This window comes from Pithys albifrons, chromosome 9 (genome assembly GCF_047495875.1).
Source record: "Pithys albifrons albifrons isolate INPA30051 chromosome 9, PitAlb_v1, whole genome shotgun sequence".
NCBI classification, from domain to species: domain Eukaryota; kingdom Metazoa; phylum Chordata; class Aves; order Passeriformes; family Thamnophilidae; genus Pithys; species Pithys albifrons.
The window spans coordinates 28,168,679-28,193,039 of NC_092466.1; the positions used below are offsets into that span (position 1 = coordinate 28,168,679).

The 24,361-nt window shown below is 38.4% G+C and overlaps 1 protein-coding gene across 2 annotated transcripts in view; it reads right to left on the minus strand.

Annotated features, from left to right (window-relative positions):
* The window catches only part of OGDHL (oxoglutarate dehydrogenase L), a 52,472-nt gene that overhangs the window by 22,702 nt on the left and 5,409 nt on the right, over positions 1 to 24,361 (minus strand). For both annotated transcript variants that reach the window (XM_071563924.1, XM_071563926.1), the window contains exons 3-15: positions 18,992 to 19,171; positions 15,303 to 15,405; positions 12,367 to 12,482; positions 10,543 to 10,697; positions 7,656 to 7,802; positions 7,203 to 7,293; positions 6,522 to 6,701; positions 6,019 to 6,147; positions 5,455 to 5,634; positions 5,039 to 5,191; positions 3,713 to 3,815; positions 2,961 to 3,089; positions 1,153 to 1,303 (exon numbers count right to left, since the gene is read on the minus strand). In XM_071563924.1, the coding sequence (XP_071420025.1) occupies positions 1,153 to 1,303; positions 2,961 to 3,089; positions 3,713 to 3,815; positions 5,039 to 5,191; positions 5,455 to 5,634; positions 6,019 to 6,147; positions 6,522 to 6,701; positions 7,203 to 7,293; positions 7,656 to 7,802; positions 10,543 to 10,697; positions 12,367 to 12,482; positions 15,303 to 15,405; positions 18,992 to 19,171 (1,817 nt within the window). The remainder of the gene's footprint in view (positions 1 to 1,152; positions 1,304 to 2,960; positions 3,090 to 3,712; positions 3,816 to 5,038; positions 5,192 to 5,454; positions 5,635 to 6,018; positions 6,148 to 6,521; positions 6,702 to 7,202; positions 7,294 to 7,655; positions 7,803 to 10,542; positions 10,698 to 12,366; positions 12,483 to 15,302; positions 15,406 to 18,991; positions 19,172 to 24,361) is intronic.

Genomic DNA, 24,361 nt, shown 5'->3' on the forward strand with positions numbered 1-24,361 from the left:
GGCACAGGAATCCTCAGCTAATCTTCACCAGCCTAAACAGCTTTCTATCTGAACACCTTTTTATTTTTTTCTCTATATTGCTGGGAGTATAACAATCATTTGTATCTTTAACATCAAGAAAATCTGGAAAATACTTCTGGAAAACACTCTTCCTCCACTGAGAGAGCTGGGAATACAGAGAATCAGTATTTGCAAGACAAGTCCATAGGTGTGCTAGACATGTCTAAGCACACACCTGAAACAGGCAGGTAAGTTGCTAATCAGTGAACATTCCTCTCCTAGGAGATGATCACTTTACAAGACCATGGTATTGAAATCAAGGAGCATGAGAAACTGGAGAGGGGGGAAACCTCCCGGATTTTTTTGTTTTCAGGTCTTGTCCACAGGATTTTGTTAAACTGCCATTAGAATGGAAGAAAGGCTGAAAGACTGGATAGCAAATGAAGCTCAGCACAGAACCATAGTGCTGTAGCACAGAAGACAGGCACCAAGATTTATGTCTCTTTTCTGAAGCATTCACAATGAAGCACAATACAGCTGCTAGTTCATTCACCTGGGAACTGGCATCACATCAAAAGCTTCAGTTAAATACATCATACAATTTTACTCCAGAGAGAATCAGATAAGGCAGCAAACTGTATATATTTTACCAAGTGACCAGATTCTGCCTTCATTAATGCTCCACAGCCATTAAAAGTCTCAATACAAAGGACTTTATTTCACTTTAAAAAGCCTTGTCAACTGGCAACATGTTTGTTCACAGGATACACGAGTTCCAAGCAGCCACCACTGGTATGGTATTTAAAAGACTCAGAATCTGCTGCAGCAAGTCCCCTTGTCTTATTTCTCAGCAATTACATGGAACGCAGCTGAATTTTTTGTTAAAAAGCAGGGGAAAAATATAATTTCTGTGTTTCAGCAGGAGAAGGAAGTATTTAAAAATATTTGTTCTGCCTTAAATACTCTTCCCTAATACTCTATTTACAGAGACACAGGAGATTTCATTATTCTTGACTGCCAGAACCCATAACATTCAGATTTATGCTGAACAGCCCCAACTTCCCCCTCCCCAGAGAAGACCACATTGCTTAAAAAACACCAAGTTGTTTCTTTAAGTATGGGACCACATTTAACAGTTACCTCAGTCCTCACCTGAAAGTGCCTCTCTCCACATCCTGTCCACTCAGTCGGACATGGATCCCTTCTTTCAGAACAGAGCCAAAGGCCATGTACTCTGCTAAGGCCCAGTCAACAACCCTGTTCTTGGTCATTTCCAAGCGGGCTCTCAAAATGCGAGAGAGTCCTACATTGGAATAAAAAACAGAATAAAGATCTACTTCAGAGCAATTTTATATTCATATTACATTCACCATTCTCCTTCCTCACTGGCTAAGTTAAACAGAGATCCTAAATAGGGTTTACAAATTGTTTTTCTAGAACTAAACTGCTGGCAAAGTAAAAACACTTGTTTTCCATGCAAAGGGTTGCAGAATGTTCATACTGTGTTTTTGAAGAAGAAAGTAAGATTGGCTGTGTCAAGAACTACTGAGGACAATTAAAAGTCTCATGGTGAAATATTTCCTCCTAAAGATTTATTTTCACATCTCTAACACAAGTACTTTTTATAAGAGACTGAAAATATCAGCAATTTGGTTTGTGATTTTTTTTCTTCACTCCTTTTCTCATTTTTTCTTGGCGTTTGTCTTATTGGACTTTTGGAGATGTTATAAAGTGAAACTGGCTGGATTGATCAATACTATGAATATCACATAAATAGAAAAGTGTAACAGTTGCCAACAGACTTTAAGTTGGTAATCAATAGTTGTTTTTTAGTGAAGATCTTATAAGACCAACTTACCTTTTTAATTAGAATGTCTAATACTAAATTTTATTGAGTGACTAATTTCTAATTTATCAGTGTCACAACAAAGTGCACAAACATGTAGAAGAGAGTTTTAAAGTTTATCCCTTAATTGTATTGGCTTAACAAGTCTGCAACTGGTAACTGGGAATGCCCTGTCATGATTACTTGTGTTTAATTGTCCCAAAGGAACACAAACACATAGAACATCTACAGCAGACACACTTTACTCATTGATGGATGACTCTAGAGAAGAAAGATTTGCTGGAGATTTTGTACAGAAAAAAGCTCTTCCTCCTTACTCTAAGTACATATCCTACAAAAAAGATCCCTAAAAGTGTTTCCAGGTGGAATGAACGTGTTATTACTCCCAGTAGTTGCTAGGTTTCAACCTGACCAGGAAGTAAAATTATCTCAGAACTCAGAAGTAAAATTATCTATTTATTATTTTTTACTCAGACCTAAAAGCGTCTCAGGTATAGTGTTGGGAATCCCCAGTGAGACTGGCACAGTTAACTTCTTACTGTAATAGATGTCAAAGTCAGAACTGAATCTCCTCAGAAAAAAAGCTAAGATTTTTTGAAAAAATTGCTATATTTCTCCTATCATCAATGGTACATGGTAAGTCCAAGTTGTATTTCTGAGCAGAAGGCTATCTAACTACATGAAAAGTGCCTTGAGTGGACTTCACATTACCTCCAGTTTTAGCATTAGAAACCCCACACTACTAATACTTCCTGAGATGGGTGTCTTACTTCCCAGTTAGTCCCACAAACATGCTGCACAGGGGCCTGCATTTTCCACAAGGACTTGAAGAATCAAAGGAGGTGTTAAAGTTACAAAGAAACTTTTACCTCCCTCAGAGGAAAAGCTATTTAGTGAGGTACTCAACAGAATTGGTGTGATACTGAAAGAACATTATGCTGAGAACAAGTAGCAGGACCTGAACTGTCACAGTTTCCTTATCCATAGAGTAGAAGAGGCAAAATAAAAAACTCACAGGCATTTTCCTCTTTGGGAAAAGGCCCAGCAACAATTTCTGTGCAGAAATACAGAAACAGAAACAGAGCTACTAGGAGATACAAAGAGTGCAGCAGACCTGAGTGTATTTTGAAGTCTTTGACTGGCACTGAACTAGCTACATTGCCAATGTGAATCAGCAGCTCCTCTGAAATGCCAGTTGGGGGACAAGACATGCTCTTGGGTTCTCCATCCACATTAAAGAATCCTGGAAGTAAAAGGTTTGGTGAATGTTCATGGACTATTTAAGAAATATCTAGATTATCTACAACTTGTTTAAAAACTCATAACTCTTAAATGACATTCTGAGCAGCAGACTAAACCTAGCTCTTCACCTTTTGCCAGGAAACACAGTAATTTTGATTGTCTGCATGACAACAGAACTTGATCTTACAGGCACACAATGATTTGTTTTGTTTCTGCTTTCACTCCCTGTGAAGTTCACCTGTGTGGGCAGAGGCAGCCAATAAAAGGAATGTGGCACTTCAATCCCTCATATGAAACCAAAATAAAATAAAAAGCATGAGACATACTCTTTCTTCCTGACAGCCCAAAGAGTTAACAGTACAGGAAAGCCACTTCTCTGCTAAACTGGGAAGACATCTTTTTTCAAGTCACATCTTACTTTACATGTTATTTTTAAGAAAAATATTCATTTCAAGTTGGTATGTCAGAATGCTGTATTTACTATTAGCAGGGGCAAATCAAAGGTCACATAATTCCACTTTAAAGGCAACACTGTCTGATAAAATCTATTTAAATCCTGGATTACAGACTCAAAATAAAAGCACAGTCGGATAATGTTCAGATAAGTGAAAGGACACTTCTTACCAGGCCAAGGTGAATCAAGCCAGTGCTTGATATGTAGGATCTTATTATCCTTAGATCTAGCATATGCTTCTTCACATATTCTATCATACTTTGCAATTTCTTCCTGTAGAACAAAAATCTTCTTTTTTAAAATGGATAAATATAACACCATTGTATCTTAGAGATGACACCTATCATTCAGTAGGATAACACATTACTCTGAATAAATTATTTAGTTCACTGGACAGGTGTTACAGAGGAGTGTACCAAGAGCTGAATCTGCAAGCATTACTCTAGAATGAGACAGAACTGAAGTACCAAACATCATTCACTTCTAAGATCAGAACCATCTGGCTCTCACACTCTTGGCTACAGAAGCCACTAAAGACTGGAAACGAACTGAGATAACTAGTCTTTGTGGGAAAGTCTAGCTAAGAACCTGCTAATCACACCTGTCAAGGGAACAGATGCAATGCCATATTCTGTAGAGGCAGAAAGCCTCTGTAGTATCTGTGTTTCAGTCCAAAATCAGCTCAAGCTATTAAACCAGCTAATCTTTAAAGGAATTAATAGCAATGTTTAGCTCAGTCTGTACAGCATCAGAGCTCATGGCACTACTGGCACATTCTTACAATGACTCAGGAAAGCTACTTCTGCATGGGCTGTGATCACTCTTGCAGATAACACAATCCACCTATACAAAATGTTTTTTCCTTGATCTGCAATATCATGTCACTACAGGGTTAGCCACACCTTCTCAGAAGGTCCTTTGTTGCAGCTGCACTCCACACATTCATTTTCAAAAAGGTTAAGGTAAAGACCTAACCAGTCTAATACCAGCACCAGACTTCACACTTCATCTTTCTGGAATACTTAAATGATCTCTGAATTTAGTTGAATTCTTGCAATAAAATAAAAAGGTTAAATTGATTCTATTGCACCATTGCTGGAAACAAGTCTGCCAAGGTTATCAATATGAAGCTACAATTATAAACTTATACCTATGGGTGTCTTGCTGCTGAATCAAGGTTCTAGAGACGAAGAACAGCTGACAAATGTCTCTATTTTCCAACATTCTTATCTGATCACCTTTCACACATCTCAAAACTGAAGCAAATGTTTTCTGTGCAATATGTATTAATTACTTCACAGTACTTTGAGTCCTTTTGCTACAACAACACTATCAATTTTACATGAAAATCCAAACCAAATTGAAACATAAACTGTCAAAGAGTGAAGACTCATCACAGTAATGAAAAGAAGGTTTTCAAGCAGACAACATACAGTAACAGGTGTGTCTGTCTACTGACAGCTCCTTAGGTTCCCTTTAGCTCCATTGATGTGTACCTCAAACTCCTGCAGTGTCACAGTCCCATCTGCAATCAGTTTGTCAGCATACTTCTTCAGCACTGGCACCTGCTTATGGATCTGCTTGTACATTAGAGGCTGGGTGAACATGGGTTCATCCATTTCATTGTGCCCTCTCCTACGGTAACAAACCTACAAAGGAAAAGATTGTTTCTGTCAGTAAGGAAAAATGTGAAATGAAATCTTTCCATTTCATAGTTTTACAGATATTTTAAGAGGTTTAGGTTATAAAAACATGTATTGCTTCTTGTGGGCCCGTTAGTTGCTTGTTTTTTCAAATGAGGACACTAAAGGCCTTTAAAATCAAATGTTTCTTGACTGGACCTTCTAAGCTACAGAAAAATAAGAGTAGTACATAAGGAACAGAATGAAAAGTTAAGAAAACCAAGACTTACCAAGTCAACCACCACATCTTTATTGAATGTGTTTCGCCATTCTGCAGCTACATTGCACACATACATCACTGCCTCAGGGTCATCAGCATTCACGTGAAAAATGGGAGCATTGACCACACGAGCAACATCAGTAGGATATGGAGATGAACGGGCCATACGGGGGTCTGTGGTGAAGCCAATCTAAAAATGCCAGAAAATTCTATTAAAATTATTTGGGCACCTCCTTCTATTCTGGTGTGAATGCTTGAGGTTTGCATTTAATAGTCATTTACACAGCAGTAGCATCCACTTTTCAGTTTGGCTAGCTAGCTTCTTTTTGCTCCCTTAAAAACAAACCAAAGCAAACCTAATCCAATTAAGTATTAAAAACTGAATTAAATAAATGTAGACAAAAAACATTATCCACTCAGAGTTGCTAGATACTGTGATCATTTTCAGAAACATCCCAACCATTTTAATAAGCAGAGGGGATAATGCACCCAGTGAATAACAATCAAGAATAAAAAGAAATAGGAGACCAACTACTCAGCAGACAAGTTGATTTGAAAATGCTCTGCTTGTCACCTGGTTGTTGACCACAACGTGAATAGTGCCATTTGTGGTGTAGGATGGGAGGTCACTAAGATGAAACGTCTCATAAACCACTCCTTGTCCTGCAAAGGCAGCATCCCCATGTAACAGTATGGACATAACCTGAGGGAGAATCAGACACATACATCCACACTTACATTAGAAAGCAAAACTGTGATTTAAGCTTCTCAGCAGGACTTCTTTGCTCCATATTTCTGCAGTGCTTTATTAAATAGTACAGTATTTTTATAATACGTCATAAATTTGTCAGCATTCTGCTGCCTTTTCTCAGTTGACAAACAAAAGAAAGCTTTAAGCTTAACTCCTCAAGTTACCCTCGAGTTACTGAAACCTTATTTAGTTCAACATGTAACATACCCCTTTTATGAAGGAGGAAAAGGGGAAGATTCCGTGATACAAAACTACTGGCAAATTAGTTTTATTCAAAGTATTATGAAAAACTACCCTTAAAAGTTACTATATTAAACCATCTTTACCTTTTTCCCTGCCGTATCTCCTCGATAAAATTGCTCAGCTTTTGTTTTCCCTTGCACGACAGGATCAACTGCTTCCAAGTGAGAAGGGTTAGCCATCAGGGACAGAGTGATTTTCTTGTTTGTTACTCGGTTGATCCTCTCATGGTACATTCCCAGATGATATTTTACATCTCCAGATCCCTAACATGCAAGATGTAATCATGATTCAGGAATGTCATCCATACCTGCTGCATCTAATTCACTATGCCTGATATTGTGCTTCAGTCTGAAAAATGCATCTGGTTAATTGCACATCAGTATGAACTATGGGTTTGACACTGGAATTTCAAATTGGAACAATGTTCCTATTCTATGATCTTACTGGTGCCACCTGATGTTGGATAAATACTTACAAAATATTGATACTCATTTCATTTATATAAAACAAAGATGACTGAGCTCATAATCTCTAAGCAAACTCTTACTCTGCAGTCCTTCCTGAGATATCTTCTGCATATTAGAGGTACAACATAATTTTTACATTTTTTAAGAAATTCCACCAAATCGTGTCCCTCAAATAGAAAGAAGGAAATGCATTTCAGCAGCTGATAATGCTATTTTCATGGTAACCGTGACAAAAACAACTAAAAACTACCTTGAATGTTGACCTCTCTGTACAAATCTATTGAAAAAGCATCTTACCTCATCAGCTGCTTCAAGTTTGGGATCAAACTGACAGAAGATCTGCTCCAGCTCTTTTCGGATTACATTGGCCAATACATTGAGCCGACCTCTAGGAAAATTTCAGACACAGTTATGTCTCAAAAATGGTTCTGTTGGTAGTAACAGAACCAACACTATAAACCCTAAAAAATCTGCAAACAACTCTATCAGAGATCTGCAAAAGTTCACGTCCAACTTTTGGACCTGAAACCCTTGATTCAACATTTCTTTCCATTGCAAATTTCCCTTGATGGACTCACTCAGATGTTTTATAACATGTAGTTAGCCAAGTGAATTTGCCAGCTATCTAGGTGTCTTTATACAATCATGTCAATAATTAGTTAAGGCAGACTGCAAAACCTTGTTAATAAAATTCTAGAACTTGTCTTAACATGATAAGCCCATTTGTTGGGATGTTTCCATTGACATTACCTATGAGGCATCCCCATTATAACATATTCAATTCCCATTTCACTGGATTTATCAATGATGGTCTTAAGTGCAGGAATCATGACTTCACATCCTTCCAAACCAAACCTCTTTTCGGAAGACCACTTGCGAGCAAGGAAGTCTTCAAATCTTTGCCAAAAAGAAACACAAAAAAACAAGAGAGAATATTTGTATTAAGATAACATAGCAAATACTATCAAACATCTTTTAGCAAATAAAATTATATTACACTGTTTTAAAACATCTGTGAATACAAGTTTTTAGGCCTCTGGAATTAAGTAACACATAGGGCGGAAGACACAGGAAAGAATTGTCTTCTTTCTCCTCCATCTGAAAAGTATTTACTAGGACTTTGAAACAATGAAGTCTCCATCTCAGATCAAATTCACTTCCCAAGTTAAACTCTGTTCTCATGTACACAAGTACTGACCACTGGGAAGGCAGAGTGACAGCAAAGAGTCTCCTCTATGGATTGAAGAAACATAATAGAGAACCTGTATTAAATACTGTACCAAACCAGAGTAGAAAGTATGGCTATTCATAGGTCCCATTCAGTGGCAGGGCTCCTCAAACTGTGTGATGTAACAGTTGGGAATATGCCAAGAACTGGGACACTGGTGTCTCTGCCTCAGCTGCAGCAGCAGGATGATGTCAATCCCTGAGGGCTCTGTGTTCTTTCATTCCTTAATGCATTTGGGCCAGAGGCAATGGAAGTGGTTAAAAAGTACCTTTTAACAAATGTTGAAAGGATTACATGTTGTAAAGCTTGAAGATACAAAAGGAAAAAAATATACATCTTCATGAAAGTAACTGTATTGGTTACATCATCTCCGCAACGGCTCAACTCCTAACACTGCCATAATCTATTAATACTCAGCTTATTCCTCACTTAGAATGCTGACATTTACCTCTTTAGATTGAAATCCCGAAGGCAGTGAAATGAATTGTTGCCTAAAGACTCTCCTTAGCTCACCCATCAATACCCTTACAATTCAGCCACCTAAGCAACAAGCCAGACCCTCAGCTGAGTTATTCTGTCAAAATTCCTCAGGGAAGTCTGTGGGGCTCAGCCAGTTGACATAAACTGGAAATGGGGTCCCATGGGAACAGCAAGTCCTACAGGGAGAATCAAAGCAGTGTACATGCTGTTTTCCTCCTCTTTGCAACTCCAAGGTAAGCCAGTATTGGAAAAGCAGCAGGCTCGTTATTTGAGGGAAACTGTCACTAAGTGTGCAGACCTGTAGGGTCTGAGTCACATCTTGCCACTGTGAGTGCATAGAGGCTGGCAGCTCACCCACTGTCACTGCGGGCATTCTGTATCCAGTGAGGAACACCTGCCACGACAGGGGTAAACTGAGAATGTTTGCCCCTGCCCAGATCAGACTCCCTATCAGGCTCTAACATGTTTACTAATGCATATACAAAGTAGCTCAAAAATGTGCAAGGAGTATTTTACAGAAGGAGGAGCTAAAAGTTAGCCTGGCTCAATAACCTGTCAGTGAAAACCACAAAGAATGAGAAATTGAACTTTAAAATTCAGTTTCAAGTACCTGAACTCTGTAGTACTTGGGATGAACATTTTTGAAAACAGTATTCCGGAGCAAAACAACAAAAAACTTGCTTTACAAAGCCACAAATCTCAAAAGCACAACCAGTTTTCCACAAAGCAAGAATTTTTTTTCCTAGATAATTTTAGAACCATAGAATAAAAAGTGCAAATTTTGTAAAAATTTTCTTCCATATTTAGCAGACAATCTGGCAGAAGATGAACATTTGGCTCCTTCATGCTACTTGAAACCCTAGATCTGTCCACAATTTAGGCAGGAATAAAAGCACAAATTCTTGGCTTGAGATAAATGGAGATGGTTTACACTGAGGACATCTTAAACAAACTTACTCCAGTGTAATATTCACTTGACCATCAAGTGACATTTTTATTTCTGTTTAAATGAAACTTTTAATCAAACATACAATCTTGCTATAATATTGGCCAACAAAACACCTCACAGAAACATCTTTTGACACCTCCAAAGAGCACTTTAAGTCTTTGAACATTGAAACTTAACCACAAAATGTGTCTTTATAAAAATCTCTGACTCTTGTATTTATGAAATAACACGCAAACTATGTCAGAATCACAGACTTCCCAGGTGGAAGGGACCCACAAGGATCATCGAGTCCAACTCTTAAGTCAATGGCCCATACAGGAGATTGAACCCATGACCTTGGCATTACTACAACCAAGTTTTAACCAACTGAGCTAATTTCAGATTGTAAAAATTGGAATAAATCTTGTGCCTGAGAACTCTTGTTCTGAGAGTAAGAGGATAATTCAGCCTATGGGACCACAGTATTTCCACACAGCCACAACAGGAGCAATCAATAAGCTGTTTCCAAATGTGCTTTCTTACACTGCAGAGACTAAAACTGCTGCTGCCAGGTCATGCAGCAGTGCAGCACATCTTGGCACATCTCAAAAGGAAAAGGGCAGAAATGGACCTTGAAAACACATTGCAACATTGTTCTGACACCTACTTTCTGAAACAGGATACAAATCTTTAACATAGGTCTGTATTACGAGTCTGTTAAAACTATTTTTTCCCATTTTATCTCCTCAAGCCAATGAACACTTTGCCAGATATGCCACTAAAGGCTGGGCAAGCGTTACAAAACACAACCTGCCTTTCAGGACAATGGAATACTAAAAGTCACAACGCAGACCCTGACATGCTTTCCTCTGATGTCGCAGCCAGGTTACCTGCACCCACCTGGACTCCAGATTTCACTGAGTCTGTTCACCTCAGCATTTACAGATGGCATCAGCTCTCACCCTGCAATCACAGAGCAGCTTCCAGCCCCACCCCAGTACCTCATGGAGCGCACCAGCCTGGCCAACAAAGTCCTTTTTTCCTCGTTAGTGAACTTCATAACTCCTGGCGTCTCAAACTTCTGACGGATCCACTGGCACTGCTCCACATCATTGATGAACATGAACTCCAATCCAATGTGTTGGCAGTAGGTATGCTAGGATGTGAAAACACCAACAGAGAAGCTTTAGGAACTAATGGGTTATATATTCTCTGTTAATCCTCTGAAAGCTATCTCGTCTTCTTCCTCTTCAACAGTATACTCCTCACATAATTCTGTATGTGAATAAATTACTGAATTTAGTTTTGAGACAGAAAGTTTTCTCAACAAAGTAACATTTCAAAATTCTGAAACTGGAAGATTCTTATTTAGTGATACACTCAAAGCAGGCCAATAAACCTGCCTTATAGTGACTGGCACATTTCACCTAACCCAGTGCTGTTCTTACAAGCACAGTACAGTCTTTTCCTTAGATGCACCAGCAAAGATTCCAAGTAATTTACCAAAATTAACCCTCTCTTCTTTCAATGTCACCTGGAATCAAGCAACAAAAACAGTGAGAAGGCAGCCATGATGTCTCATGCAAGATCTGATAACCATGAAGTTTCAGAAACCTGGATATTTGAAAAAGAACCCAAACAGCTGAGGGAAAAGAAAGAACAAGGAGAAATACAAAGACACAACAGGAAATTTATCTCCTTGTTCATCTTTTAAATTTTCTTTTTCTTAGCTTAAGATTAACTCATCGGAAAAAAAAAAGTGTCCAAAATACAAGTCAACAGACATAAGACCTAGTACGAATTTGAGACAAAACCAAACACACAGTATGTGCTCTCTACTGCCTCTAAAAAGGAACTGACTGTTAACTTCAATTAAAAAAAAAAAAAGAGAGAGAAGAGGAAACCAGAGGGTTATCTCTCCTTAACAAAAATCAGTTTCTTTGAGACTCTTAGATTTTGCTATTGATTTTGTTGATTTATTTGCACATTGCAATTTTAAGGATTATCTCTTGAAAATTGCTACACAGATAAGCAAGGAGTGCAAAAACAAAAAAGAACCCAACCAAATACTGAGTTCAAATACACAACAGAGATTACGTGTTAAAAATTCCCAGGCTTCAGCTAAGCCAACGTAAAAGTCAAACTGAGAGTATCCAACACAAAGTCACTCAGCAGTCTGTAAATCCATTACCATTCCCACTTGCTTTTTTGCTATTTGGAGTTCACCTCTAATGATATTTATTCCTTCAAATTAGACTTGCTGTAAAGTATTTCAGCTTTGATGAGTTCCTGTGGCATAAATCTTATCACTTGTCAGATAATGAAACTCTGCAAAAATGATTGGGGATGGAAAACAAGGACCATCACTGTGGACAAGCTACAGGTGGGCTTTCATGAATTTGGGACCCAGCCTTCACATATTTTCTCAAGTAAAAGTCTCACTGAAGCCAGGGATCTGAGGGCAACCCCGGAACATGCTGACCACTATATACATTAGGTGTTCTATCTGTGGTTTGACACTTAAAAGACAATTTCTAAAGGCTCTACTCTTTTTAAACAGTATCAGTTCTTGACAGAGCAAGGGCTCAAATTAGTATTCTAGCATATTCACCTCTTCTATACTCATTCTTAATCTATGTATTTCCAGACACCCAGGTAATGAAACCAGTGGTGCTGCTAAAAACAGTACAAAGGTTATTTTTTGTGTAATCTGAATTCTTTACAGGCTCTATTAATAATTGACCACTGATAAGGGTTTTTGTGACTGACAACTGGAAAATGGTTTGGAGGAAAACAATCGCCAAATTCAAAACTGTCCCACTGACCTCCAAGCGTTTGATGATCTCTCGTAAAGAAAGACTGTTCTCATTTCCTCCTATGAAGGTGGTTGTTGGCAGCTGAAAGACTTTGTCCAAATCTGATTCATGCAAACCATAAAACCCTACAACAGGTGCATTATTAGTTTGTGGAGCAAGGCAGGAGACAAAAAGGAAACAAGTATTGTTTTTCAAGCCATGGCAATTATGTTTAATAAAGCAATACTAGTAAAGAAGGTACCAGAATAAAAACTGAAAATGTGAGTATTGTGAAGGTATCCATTAGTAAAATGCACTTTACTCTGGATTTTAAAATTAATGTTTTAATTAAATAGTTATAGCTTGCTCAGAAGTATGAACCATTCTTTCTTAAAGACTTGTTAAATCAAGAAGGGAAAAACAGCTTCTTAAAATTGTAAGAAGCAAATGTATAACACATATAATAGACATTACATAAGGTTATAGAAAGTTATTTATGCATTAAAACAATGTACTTCACAGAATTTCACAGAATATTCTGAATTGGAAGGGACCCACACAGATCATCAAGTCCAACTCAAGTGAATGGGCTGTACAGGGATTGAACCTGCCACCCCAGCATCAGGCTCTGACCTCAATGGTTATGTGTGTGTATGCACGTGTGAAAATATTTTAAAAATTAAAAACAGCTTCCCCATTTTTAATTTTGAACTCTCTATCTTGGCTCCAGATAGGCTGCAGACATCCACTTTAACACAGATGAGACAGCCTGCACAGGATTCTTAAAGCAATAAAGGACAGTGCTCCATATTCCCTGTTAAATGACTTTTCTGAAGATGTAAATGAAGCAGCAATTTAAAGATGAAATAACATGGAACTTGGCATTTGAAGTCAGGCCATAGGACTGCACTGCCAACACTTTTACTATATAGCATTCTCAATAAATAACACATTTTTCACTTTAAAAATAATTTATTTTAAAATATAATTTTGGTTTTAATAATGGTTTTAATTATATATTAAAATTACAAACCTGGAGTGACCAAAAAAAAAGGGAAAGTATCCCCACTACTCCTTTTTGGTATCATAAGGTTTTTTCCCAGCAGGAGGGGAGAGAGACACAGGGGATGACAGGGACAGTGTCCTTTGAAACAAAGCAGTACTAACACCCCATTTGCTTTTTTCTTTTGCTGACTTTCCCTGAGACTCCACATGCTCTTCATGTTCTATCATGCATAAACCAGAATACGTACAGGAGTGATTTGGGCACACACAGAACATCTGTGCTTTGTACTGCAGACCACATATTTACTGAAGCATCACCTCATGTTTAAAGAGATACAACCTTACTGAAATCCTGAAAGCAATTCTATAACTTGAATCATGCAGTAGGTACATCTGTAACTACCTGCATTTTTAGAAGCAACTCTCAGAAGAAACTTCCTACCACAAGGTTTCTCAAAAAGAAACCAGAAGATGGGACAAATATTGCACAGAAAAATTAAACACTAAAATAGTTTCTGTACTGCCAGAGACCTCAACACTGTCTATAACTAACTGAAGGGAAGTTCTAGCCGGGTGGGGGTTGGTCTCTTCTCCCAGGCACTCAGCAATAGGACAAGGGGGCACAGGCTCAAGCTCTGCCAAGGGAAATTTAAGTTGGAGATCAGAAAAAAATTCTCTACAGAGAGAGTAATCAGGCATTGGAATGGCCTGCCCAGAGAGGTGGTGGAATCCCCATCACTGGAGGTTTTTAAACTGAGATTGGCCGTGGCACTGAGTGCCTTGATCTGGTAAAGGGACTGGAGTTGGACCAAGGGTTGGACTTGATGATCTCGGAGGCCTTTTCCAACCCAATCCATTATATGATTCTTTCACAAGTTTCCTGCCTGGAACGTTCAAGTTTAGACAACATCTGAGCCCTTCTCTTTTGGGATATGCCAAGACTAGGTTAGAAATTTTGTTTCTCCTCACAAACTGAAACCACCTCAGTTACACTCTGAGACATCTCATTCAGAAGTCTCACATATTTTTCCTATGGGCACAAGGGTTCAGCACGATGCCTTCTGACCAGTCACAACACTCTGTACTGAACTATCTGTAGAGTCCAAAGAAATGTGCACTGATATGCTGGGTGTCACACATGCTCCAAACTGTATTTACTCAGTAAATGTCTAATGTATCTTCTAGTAGGTATTTTCCTTCAATTAAAACTGACAGACTTCAGAGAGAACACCCCATTTGTGTAAGCACCTATTTACAGTCTTAGGCACTCCACTGCCTTTATACAGTCAGAATTGCCTCTTTCCCTACCACCAGAAATAGAAAACACAACAGCAACGAGGCAGTAGATGTGTTAACAGCAAAATTAAGCAGAATGTGTTTTATCTATGACTTGCACTGTTTTATGTCTGGCCCAAAAAACTTCCCAACACATCAAAGAAAAATTGATTCAGTGTCTTCATCAAGTAGAAAACCACATTTTAAACAAAACAGGTAGATTGAAGAGTAGAGAAAAATCAATCAGTTGTTTTTTTATTCAAGCAGAGGCAAAAGAATTGATCCATGCAATTTCTCAGAGACATTCCCTCCTAGCAATGAGAACTACCTTTACAAAAGCAGACTCTTGTGCACTACGCTCTTCCAGCAGTAAACTGAAGTGATCACCATTAGATTATATCCATGAGCAAAGAATTCTGTGGCTTCTTCTGATAACTTCAAACAGACTTCTTCAAGACATACAGAAGGAATAAGTATCAGACACTAGAATCCAAATTTGGTATGAAATTCACCCTAAATTCCTCCATCCAGTGTTTTAGTTATTGCTTGGAACTGGATGATCTTTAAGGCCCCTTCCAACCCAAGCCTTTCTATGATTCTGTGAAATGTCTGAGTAAATCACCTCAGGCCAATGAGACACAAGACAAAGTGAGCACTGCAAATAAGCAGACAGACAGCATACACACCAAGCTTATCAATTGTAGTAATTAGGTCAGATGGAATAAACGAATCCAGGTCTGCATCCAGAATTCCAAGGGGATCTAGCTGAGCCACATGGTGACCACGGATCTGAAAAGGGAGCAAAGTCAGAGAAAAAAGAAATCACAATAGCAGAAGTCAGACAAAGGGAAAATTTCACTGATATCTCTCCGCTACACACACACACATACATATATATATATACACATATAAGCCATTAAGTCAAAACATCACTAATGTGATGACAGGGTCACATATTTTCTCAAGATTTCCCTAAGAACAAGAAATAAGCATTATTATCGCTGGATGCAGCCACTACCCTATTAAAAATTAATGAATAAACATTAGAACATAACATTTATTTTATCTGACATACAAAGCAACTGGGATTACACTGAAGTTTAAGAGAAGAAAGTTACTAAAGATTACTCTCAATCTCTGGGCAAAATTTAGAAACTATGACTAGTCTATTTGTCAATTCATTTGTTTTGTATTTCTGCCTGAATTGTCCTTTCTGCACCTGCAGAATACTGAAATACAGCACTGCTGACCTAAAACACAGACTGGTGCTGAAATATTTATATTGGTAGTGAAAGGATTGCTCTTCCTGAGCTCTGCTCTGCATCAGATAGAATCTGACAGCATTCATCTTCATCCATGAAATTTTGGAAATTTGATCTATAACAAAATTGGCATTCAAGACACCAAAGAACACAAATTGAGTGGGGAATTTATCCAGATTTCAGTTATCAGCATGACTGCTGTCAACACATGCCACAAGTTGCTATAAACTACGGCCTTACATTATCATGTAACATTCCTACAGAAGAAATAAATAATTGATCCAATAGAGCCACAAACATAAAACTATTTTTAACATGTCTCTTATGTGTGACTCTCATATACCAAACTAACTCATTAAAAGTTTTGTATAGGTGAATATATGATGATTTTCTTCTTAAAATTTTTCTTTTAAGTGACACCTTCAGATCATTTCAGTAGAATTTCATTCACATTAGTAGTATCCTGATTGTCCCTTTAAAAAAAGGAAATAATAGACTGCAATATTAATAGTGAAGTGCATTACACAGTATTAGAGTATGTTTGAACTGTGGCTCATCAAGAAGGGACTTGTGAAAACACTAGTCAAGTACTCTGTATTTGCAGGAGAGCTCCTAACAAAATTGTTGCCAGTCATAAGAACACAGAAATGAGGCACCATTTTTAGAACCACCCACCTTGTAAACTGAGTCTGACTTGTGCAATTCTTTGCATCTCATGAATCACCAGTAATAAAACTCTGATGGATCAAATGATGCCCATGGCAACATCTGTGCCATCTGACTGTTTACAGCAGCACGAAGTCTGACTGGAACTAAGCAAACAATTCAGTCTCAGCATCATCAACAGGAAAGAATTCACCTCCGTAAGTTACATCTGCTCTGCAGGATTAATAGGAAGAGGAAGAATACCAGCAAGAATGCCAAAACCCAGAAGAGCAAATCAGTAAAGTGATGTGCCATACCACATTCCAGAGCAGTTTGGTCTTTAACTGACAGTACTTTCCTCAGTATCAAGCTACTTTTAATAACTTCTACTACTTTCACTGGTTACAGGAAATAGTAACATCTGCAAAAAATCAGATATCAACCCTGTGGAAATACGTGCATAGAAAATTCTCATCAATTGCCATAACTTTGAGTAACTGCAAGTACAGACTACCTGAAGCTGGACTTTAAAGTCATGACTTCTAGACTAAGATGCAAAGAAAATAAAACAAACAAACCACAAAAAAACTCCCCACCAAAACTATACTATAAAAGAAGACTTGAGAAATTAGTTTGCTTAGACTGGCTTTTGTAAAGCACACACATTTCACTGGAGTTCCTTGTTTCACTGTGCCCAGTGCTCTGCGTTAGGAAAAGCAATAGATTAACTGCCTTTTCAGATGTCCAGCTCAACAGACCACAAAGTAGTTTACCACAAAACCATAAAACACTGACAGTTTTGAGAAATGAAAATTCTGTATCCTTCTCCGTTTCATTTCTTTATCAGGCAAAGGAAGGTCACAAATTTTCATAGCCCTTCAACACTGAACTGAGAGGGTATTAAATATCTTTTAATAAACAGAAAATTGCCTTAGGCAATCCCCTTTGATTGTTTGCTGCAGACACATGGGTGCCTGCCATTTATACAGACAGTTCTGTTCCATCACTTGACTTGGACAGCACAGTCTTACAAATACAGGGAACAAAATGGCAATCCCTGACCTATTTTCAAGTAAATCATGTCAAAGCAGCCTCACATTCTCCAATGTTCTCTTAATTCTTCACCAAATTTTTACTGCAAGCAAAAGTGTTTATTTTCTACATTTCTAAGCAAATTTCACGTATTCTACATATTCACAAACATTTCTACTCTTCTGCAACACCTCTCCAACTCAGTGCTGACAATGACATGTGTACAAAAAAAGCCTTTTAACAAGTTCCTCTTCTATTCTCTGGTGACGTCAAACAGGAGTGAAAATTCTTAAGGCGTGGCAGAACAGACATGCTCAAGCCAAACTGTAGAAAACTCCTTGGGAAGTTACATACTTACTTTAAAAATAAAAATTAAACAGGAATGTTTTGCTCAACACAGATTTTTGGGGTTGAGGGTTTTTTGTTCTTGTATTTTACATTGTTTTTAAGCCTTTCATTGAAATTAAAATGCTAAATACAAGTCTAAATAAAAATATTTCAACTTGTTTTACATTTAGAAAACATGTAACCAAAACCACTGTCCTATTTTCAAAATTCTTATTCACTTAGAGGAAAAATAACAGTATTAAGACTTAATTTCTTAATTTAGTAAAAGGGTTAAAATTTGAGTGTGAAACAAAGTCAACTTTGATGAACAGCTCTCTAAAAGAAATCTATCAAAGGTGACCCAAACTCAGTACTCTCAGCCTTCCAAAATTCATCATTTCTCCTCTCTTATGTATAATCCTGTTCAAATCAGCAATCTCAAAACTCACCTTAAACATAAAAGGAGGCAAGTACATTTCATCATTTCTTAAAGAAAGTAACATTTAGAGCTGTAATAATAAAATCTTTCCCAGAGGTGAAGAAAGACTTGGATGGTGGAAAAGTCTGCTGTTGGAGAGAGGGGAGTGTGTTTATTTCACTGCCCACATCCAGACATTCACTAGTACCAGTACACCCAGGAAAATTCCCTGCACATGAAGCACAACTATTTCAGATTGGTCAGACAATTTACTGAATCAGAGACACACACACAAAAGTAGTCTTAATACAGTCCAGGGAGCCAAAAGAATAGCAAAGGTTAAGTTTTGACTTGTTTGGCTCCTGCTTCTGGAAAAGGGCCAAACCCCAAGAGATTCATGTTCGCTTTCACAAACAACTGTCTCCATAAAGTGCTTCCAGGCTAAGTCAGATGACCAACATAAGATCTGCAGGTAATCTGGATTATGAGTTTGCTAAACCAGAGAATCACCCCAGCCTGAATCCAGCACTTTCATGTTTAGACACTGTGCAGGAAATAAAAAGTTGTCTAGTTCAAGGTAATTTGGATCAGAAGAAAGACAGTAGTTAGGCCCAGAAGACAAGCAAGAACACAAAAAGGAAGAAAAACATTGTATGCAGAGACTCTCACACCCATCCCAAAGTACACTTACCTGGTATGCTCTAATCAAAGACTGCACAGCAAGGTGATCTTCAACAACCTTTTCAGCTTTACCCGGAGTCTGGGCCAGGCCGTGGCTCTGCAGAAATGATGTCTTTCTTTCCAGCTGCTGTGGCAGATGGAGATCGTGTGCTTGGCCAATATTGGCATTTCGGAAAAACAAATCCCAGGACTGGACATGCGTACAGAGAGAAAGAAGGAAAATTTATTACCTCAAATAAAAGTCTCAACCAAAAGCAGGCCCTTCAAGGTGCAAATGCACCACATTACAGTGTAAGTGGCACTAATAGCCAGCAAAAAGAAAGTAGTGCACAAATCTCAGCAGCAACTCTGTGTTTTATTTACACAGTGCCCTTTTGCTCCCACTTCTTACACTGAGCTTGCTCTGTGGAAAACTCTCCAGCACATACAAGTGCAAAACATCTTCATCCATTATCCATTCACATGGCTCTTTTTAATTGTGGAATTTATTCAGGCAACCACGAATGGGTATGATATTATGTGGCTGGTAAAGAGCTGCCAAGCTTACAACACAAAGAACCTTAATAAAAGAAATTCATCCATTCCTTTAAGGATACTTATAGAATTTGTGATACTTCAAGATACTCAATATGCTCAATCAGAATCAGTCTTTAAGGGTTTTTCTTGAAGAAACTGTTTAAAAACAGTTGAAGTCTTTTTGAGTGAGGCTTTTATTCTAAGATCCTTTCCTCACCAGCTTAGGTCACCTTACTGTGAAAGAAATTACAGGCGTGGATCCAGGTGCCAGCCATAACTTTACAAGAGTACTTATTTCAGAAACTGAACCACAACTAGCAAAAGATCCTTTAATTTCCCCCTGTGCTTTTACACAAGCTACTTCACTTACATATGCCCAATTCTTATTTTCCTGAACCGTTTCCATCCTAATGAGGTGGTCACTGTACCAGGTTGGACTGGCATTAGATCTGTGACTGCTAACAGAGACACAGGATAAAACATCTGAGATGCTCATACACAACAAAGAAGGAAGTCTGCACTAGCAGGCAACAAAGCCACACTTGTGCCTAGCTTACAGTTTCCACACAAGGTAATGAAAGGCCAGAAAACACTTCCCTCAGCTGGCTAAATTCAGGGGAAAAAAAGGAAGCTATTTCAAAATTTTAAATTCTTTGGGATTAGAATAAGAGAGATAAATTTAATTTTGTGAAGTGCATGTTATTTACCCTGGCTGTGAACTTCAAACGAACACATTTCAAGGAACCAACTGTCAGAAAAGACAAAAAGGAGCCCAGAGAGTTTATTCTCAAAAGATTACTTAATATATTCAATACAGAACACACAAAAGAATCAAAATAATATAATACAAACATGTCACAACAGAAAAATATTTGTAAAATCCTGTTTTCGTTAGGAAAAGGCCTTCACAATGAAATTTCTACAAGATTTCAGGCACTCAGAAACACCATGAGAGGGGCAGAATAAAAAAGCTAAACATCATCCAGTCTTCCAAGTTCAAGTCATGGAACTGACAGGACTCACTGAATCCGTGGATTAGAACTTTATCATTAGCATGAATTCACTGCCCAAGAAACACTGCTTTAATGCACCTCTTACTTCTTATATCCCACAAAGCTGCATTGATACAAATGCAGCACACTTAATGTATCACCTTACTCATACACAGACTTCAGCTAAATAGAGCCTAACTTTTACACACCCTGACAAATTAAGGCACACAGATGTGTGGTGGTCAGTTCCAGATGTGCTAATGAAGAATTCATTCCTCTTCCCTTCTCTCACTTATGCCCATTTCCTATATTGTTCTTACCTGGCACCTTGCTAGTTACACTGAGATCAGAAGTCTGAATTTACACAACATCCTATAACTAGTCCACAAGAACCTATGAGTGTGACTTCATTTAGGCTGGGATTCTCTCTGTACACCTTCTTACTCTGTATTAAGAACAATATTGTTATTTCATGCCTATACAGCACCCAGTCTGTTTTCACTGTCTGGGACCTGCAGACACTCAGTAACAATCCCTTTTTTAACTATTAAGGCTACCTAAACTGAAGAAATTATTCTGGCAATACAGATTATTAATTTTCATTAAACATTAAATTAGGAAATTCCAAAACCACATTTGGATCCATGACACATCTGACATTTAGTCTTAATAAAGACTTTGCTCATGTTAAGGTTCCTTCCTTACTTTCCTTATTATTACGATAATAATGTAACTACTCCTTTGTTGAGTCTAAACCTTCTCATTTAGATGTAAAAGTTATCACAGGACAGTCCCACAAACAACTGAATATGTTTTAGACAAGTGCTCTGCTGAAGAGTTGCTAACAAAATCCAAACAGACTTGCCCAACAAGTGACCTGTTTAAGGAAGATCAGCATAGGATTCTTCATGCAAACTCACAGAGAGAAAGAAAATGTTTACCCCTGAAGATGCAGCCAGCTGGGACAGAAAGAACCCACACTATTTTTTCCTATCACATTTCTGAACTTATTGATTTGTTGGACAGTCTTGACATTTAATCAGAGAGGAGGGAAAATACATCATTTGGCTACAGAAAATTAGTTTTTTCTAGATACACATCCATCAAAGCCTTTACAAATTTCTATAGTGTCTTTCAAGATTGATACCAGATTATAGTCTTCAAGTCCTGTGTATCAATGTCAGTCTTTGGCAACAGCATTTGCCATGTGACTGAACAGACAGAAGACCAGCTTGGTCTCACAGCAAACCTGCAGCTTCTCAACTAAACTAGTTGAAGTTCTCAAAGAAAATGGTAGAGGAGACTTATAACAGAAAAATACATCTGCAAAAAATAAACTAATATAGTGATAGATGATAATTTTTTCCCTTCTGTTGGCAAATCTATATTGTAGTTAACCAGTATTTTCTCAAGCAATATAACAAAATTCAAGTGATTCAGTGGCAACATTCTACTCTCATATAATAAACAGCGTTGCACTTAGAATAACAAGTAACATATTTGTTATCCTGATGGTTTGGTTTTTTCCTAGTGACATCACAATATTTATCAACTGCAGTGAGGACAGTAAAGCTTTAAAAGACACACACTGAGCATCACTACATCATTTAAAAAAGAAAATAAATAAAATGAAGTCAAAACAAAACCCCCACACTTTTTCCTAGTACATAAACCAAGGGAGAGATTACACGTTCATGGTAGAGCAGCTGCACACAGGATAACATGGCAGGCATTATGTACTCCATATCCAACCATGCAGTTTTGTAATTAATCTTGTGATAGTAATAACTGAGCCTTGTCAAGCTTCTCTCTTATGATCTATGGCCCTGACAACAAGCTTCAAGGAGAAATAATGACGCCTTTTTCAGAGACCACGTCATTTTATTCTGATTGTTGTTTTGGCTACTCTAAGGACAGGAAATTCAGAAGACAAGGAAAAGCACAAAATCATCAGGAATGGATTTACACAAAGAATAAAAGCTCCTGCACATATACATGTATCCTCCTTGAAATACAGCCATGATATACAGAGAACAGAGAGATTGTTAAAAACACTGAATATGCGCATTGGAATGTGACAGCCACATTTCAAATATTTTTAAATAAGCCTGTGTAGGAAGACATGTCCAGTCAAATCTTCTGAGAGCGAAATCATAGAGGAGCCTTCATTAATTGGAGTTTCTAAGTAAAAGTGAATAGAGCATGACTTTTAAAGCCCAGAACAAAACAAGTTTTTTCAACCATCTCATCAACCAGGAGGCACATCCTCTCTGAAAAGGGGCTATGCAAGAAGAAACATAAGGAGATAGAGGATATAAAAAGAAAAATGAGAAAAGAGAATGTAATATCTAAACACGTAACACCAACAGGCTCTCTAAACCATGCTGGACATACTGAATGAAACAACAAAATATAAGTAGCATGCAAAGAGTCAAATTATTAGCAATACCATAGCCAACACCACATGGTGTCTCTTGACATCATTTTCCAACACTTCCACCCCTTTCCATAGCAGAATGACAACTTCTCAACTAGTCTACAGTCATAAAATATTTCTGTATTTTTAAGAAAATGAGATGATTTCAACCCTTAGCATTTTTAACCTGTTTTATAAAAGCCCAAATTGAACAACTTCTGTCAGCAAAAATCTTAGGAAGGTACTTACAGCTTTCAGCTTGATGAAATCCGATGGTTTTCGAGAAACTAAAATTTAATTTTGTTGATACAACAAAGCGAAACTAATCAGAAACATTCTTCTCCCTCCTCGCTTTCTTTCTAGGCTGTGCAAAACCGAATAATTTAGGCAAGAATAGCTGTAAATCATTAGTTGCATCAACTGTCTTTGTTTAAGCCTCATAAACCAGGGACACAGTGAATTTACTTCAGTTCATTACTGTTGTAAGTATATTATATATAGTTAACCTAGAAAAGAATTCACACATTTGTATAATCATGCTGGGTTTGGCTGGGGTAGTTAATTTTCTGCACAGTAGCTGGTTTGGGCCTGTTTTGGATTTGAAAGTGGGGTTGGTAATACAGAGATGTTTATGTCACTGCTGAGCAGCAGGCATGGAGCATCAAGGCCTTTTCTGCTCCCCACCAGCTGGGGGTGAACAAGGAGCTGGGAGGGGACACAGCCAGGACAGCTGACCCCAACTGACCCTAGGGATATTCCATACCAGATTACGTCATCTCAGCATATAAAGTTGGGGGAAAGAACAAGGAAGGGGGACATTCAGAGTAATGGCATTTGTCTTCCTAAGTCACCATTACACGCCATGGAACCCTGGTGTGCTGGGGATGGCTGAGCACCTGCCTGCCCGTGGGGAGCAGTGAGTGAATTCCTTGCTTTGCTTTGCTCACGTGCATGGCTTTTGTTTTCTCTATTAAACTGTCTTTATCTCAACCCAAGTGTTTTCCCACTCTTACCCTTCTGATTCTCTCCCAGTCCCGCTGGTGGGGGAGCCTGAGCAGCTGTGTGGCCCTCAGTTGCCAGCTGGGGTTAAACCATGACAAAAGTGCATCTTGAATTACCTGGGATCCACTCCCTGGGCCGCACCTTCCTCCACCAGTACACTTACATTCCTCAGTCAATTCACTTCTGATAATTTATGAGCCACTTTTCAGCTACAAAGCGCATCACCTCGCCAGGATCCTGAACCGTCAGACGAACTGGGCAGTCTTCGGGCAGGACTTTTGCTGTTTCCTGCTCCCGAGCACCAGCAAACCTAACGAGCAGGTCTGATTTCTCAGGGTCCTCAGTTCAGCACCCTGGCCAGCTCCGCGCTCAGCGCTGCGCCGGGCTCTGCACGGGGTGTGCGCACCGAGGGGAACTGCTCAGCCCGCACCGAGGGGAACTGCTCAGCCCGCAC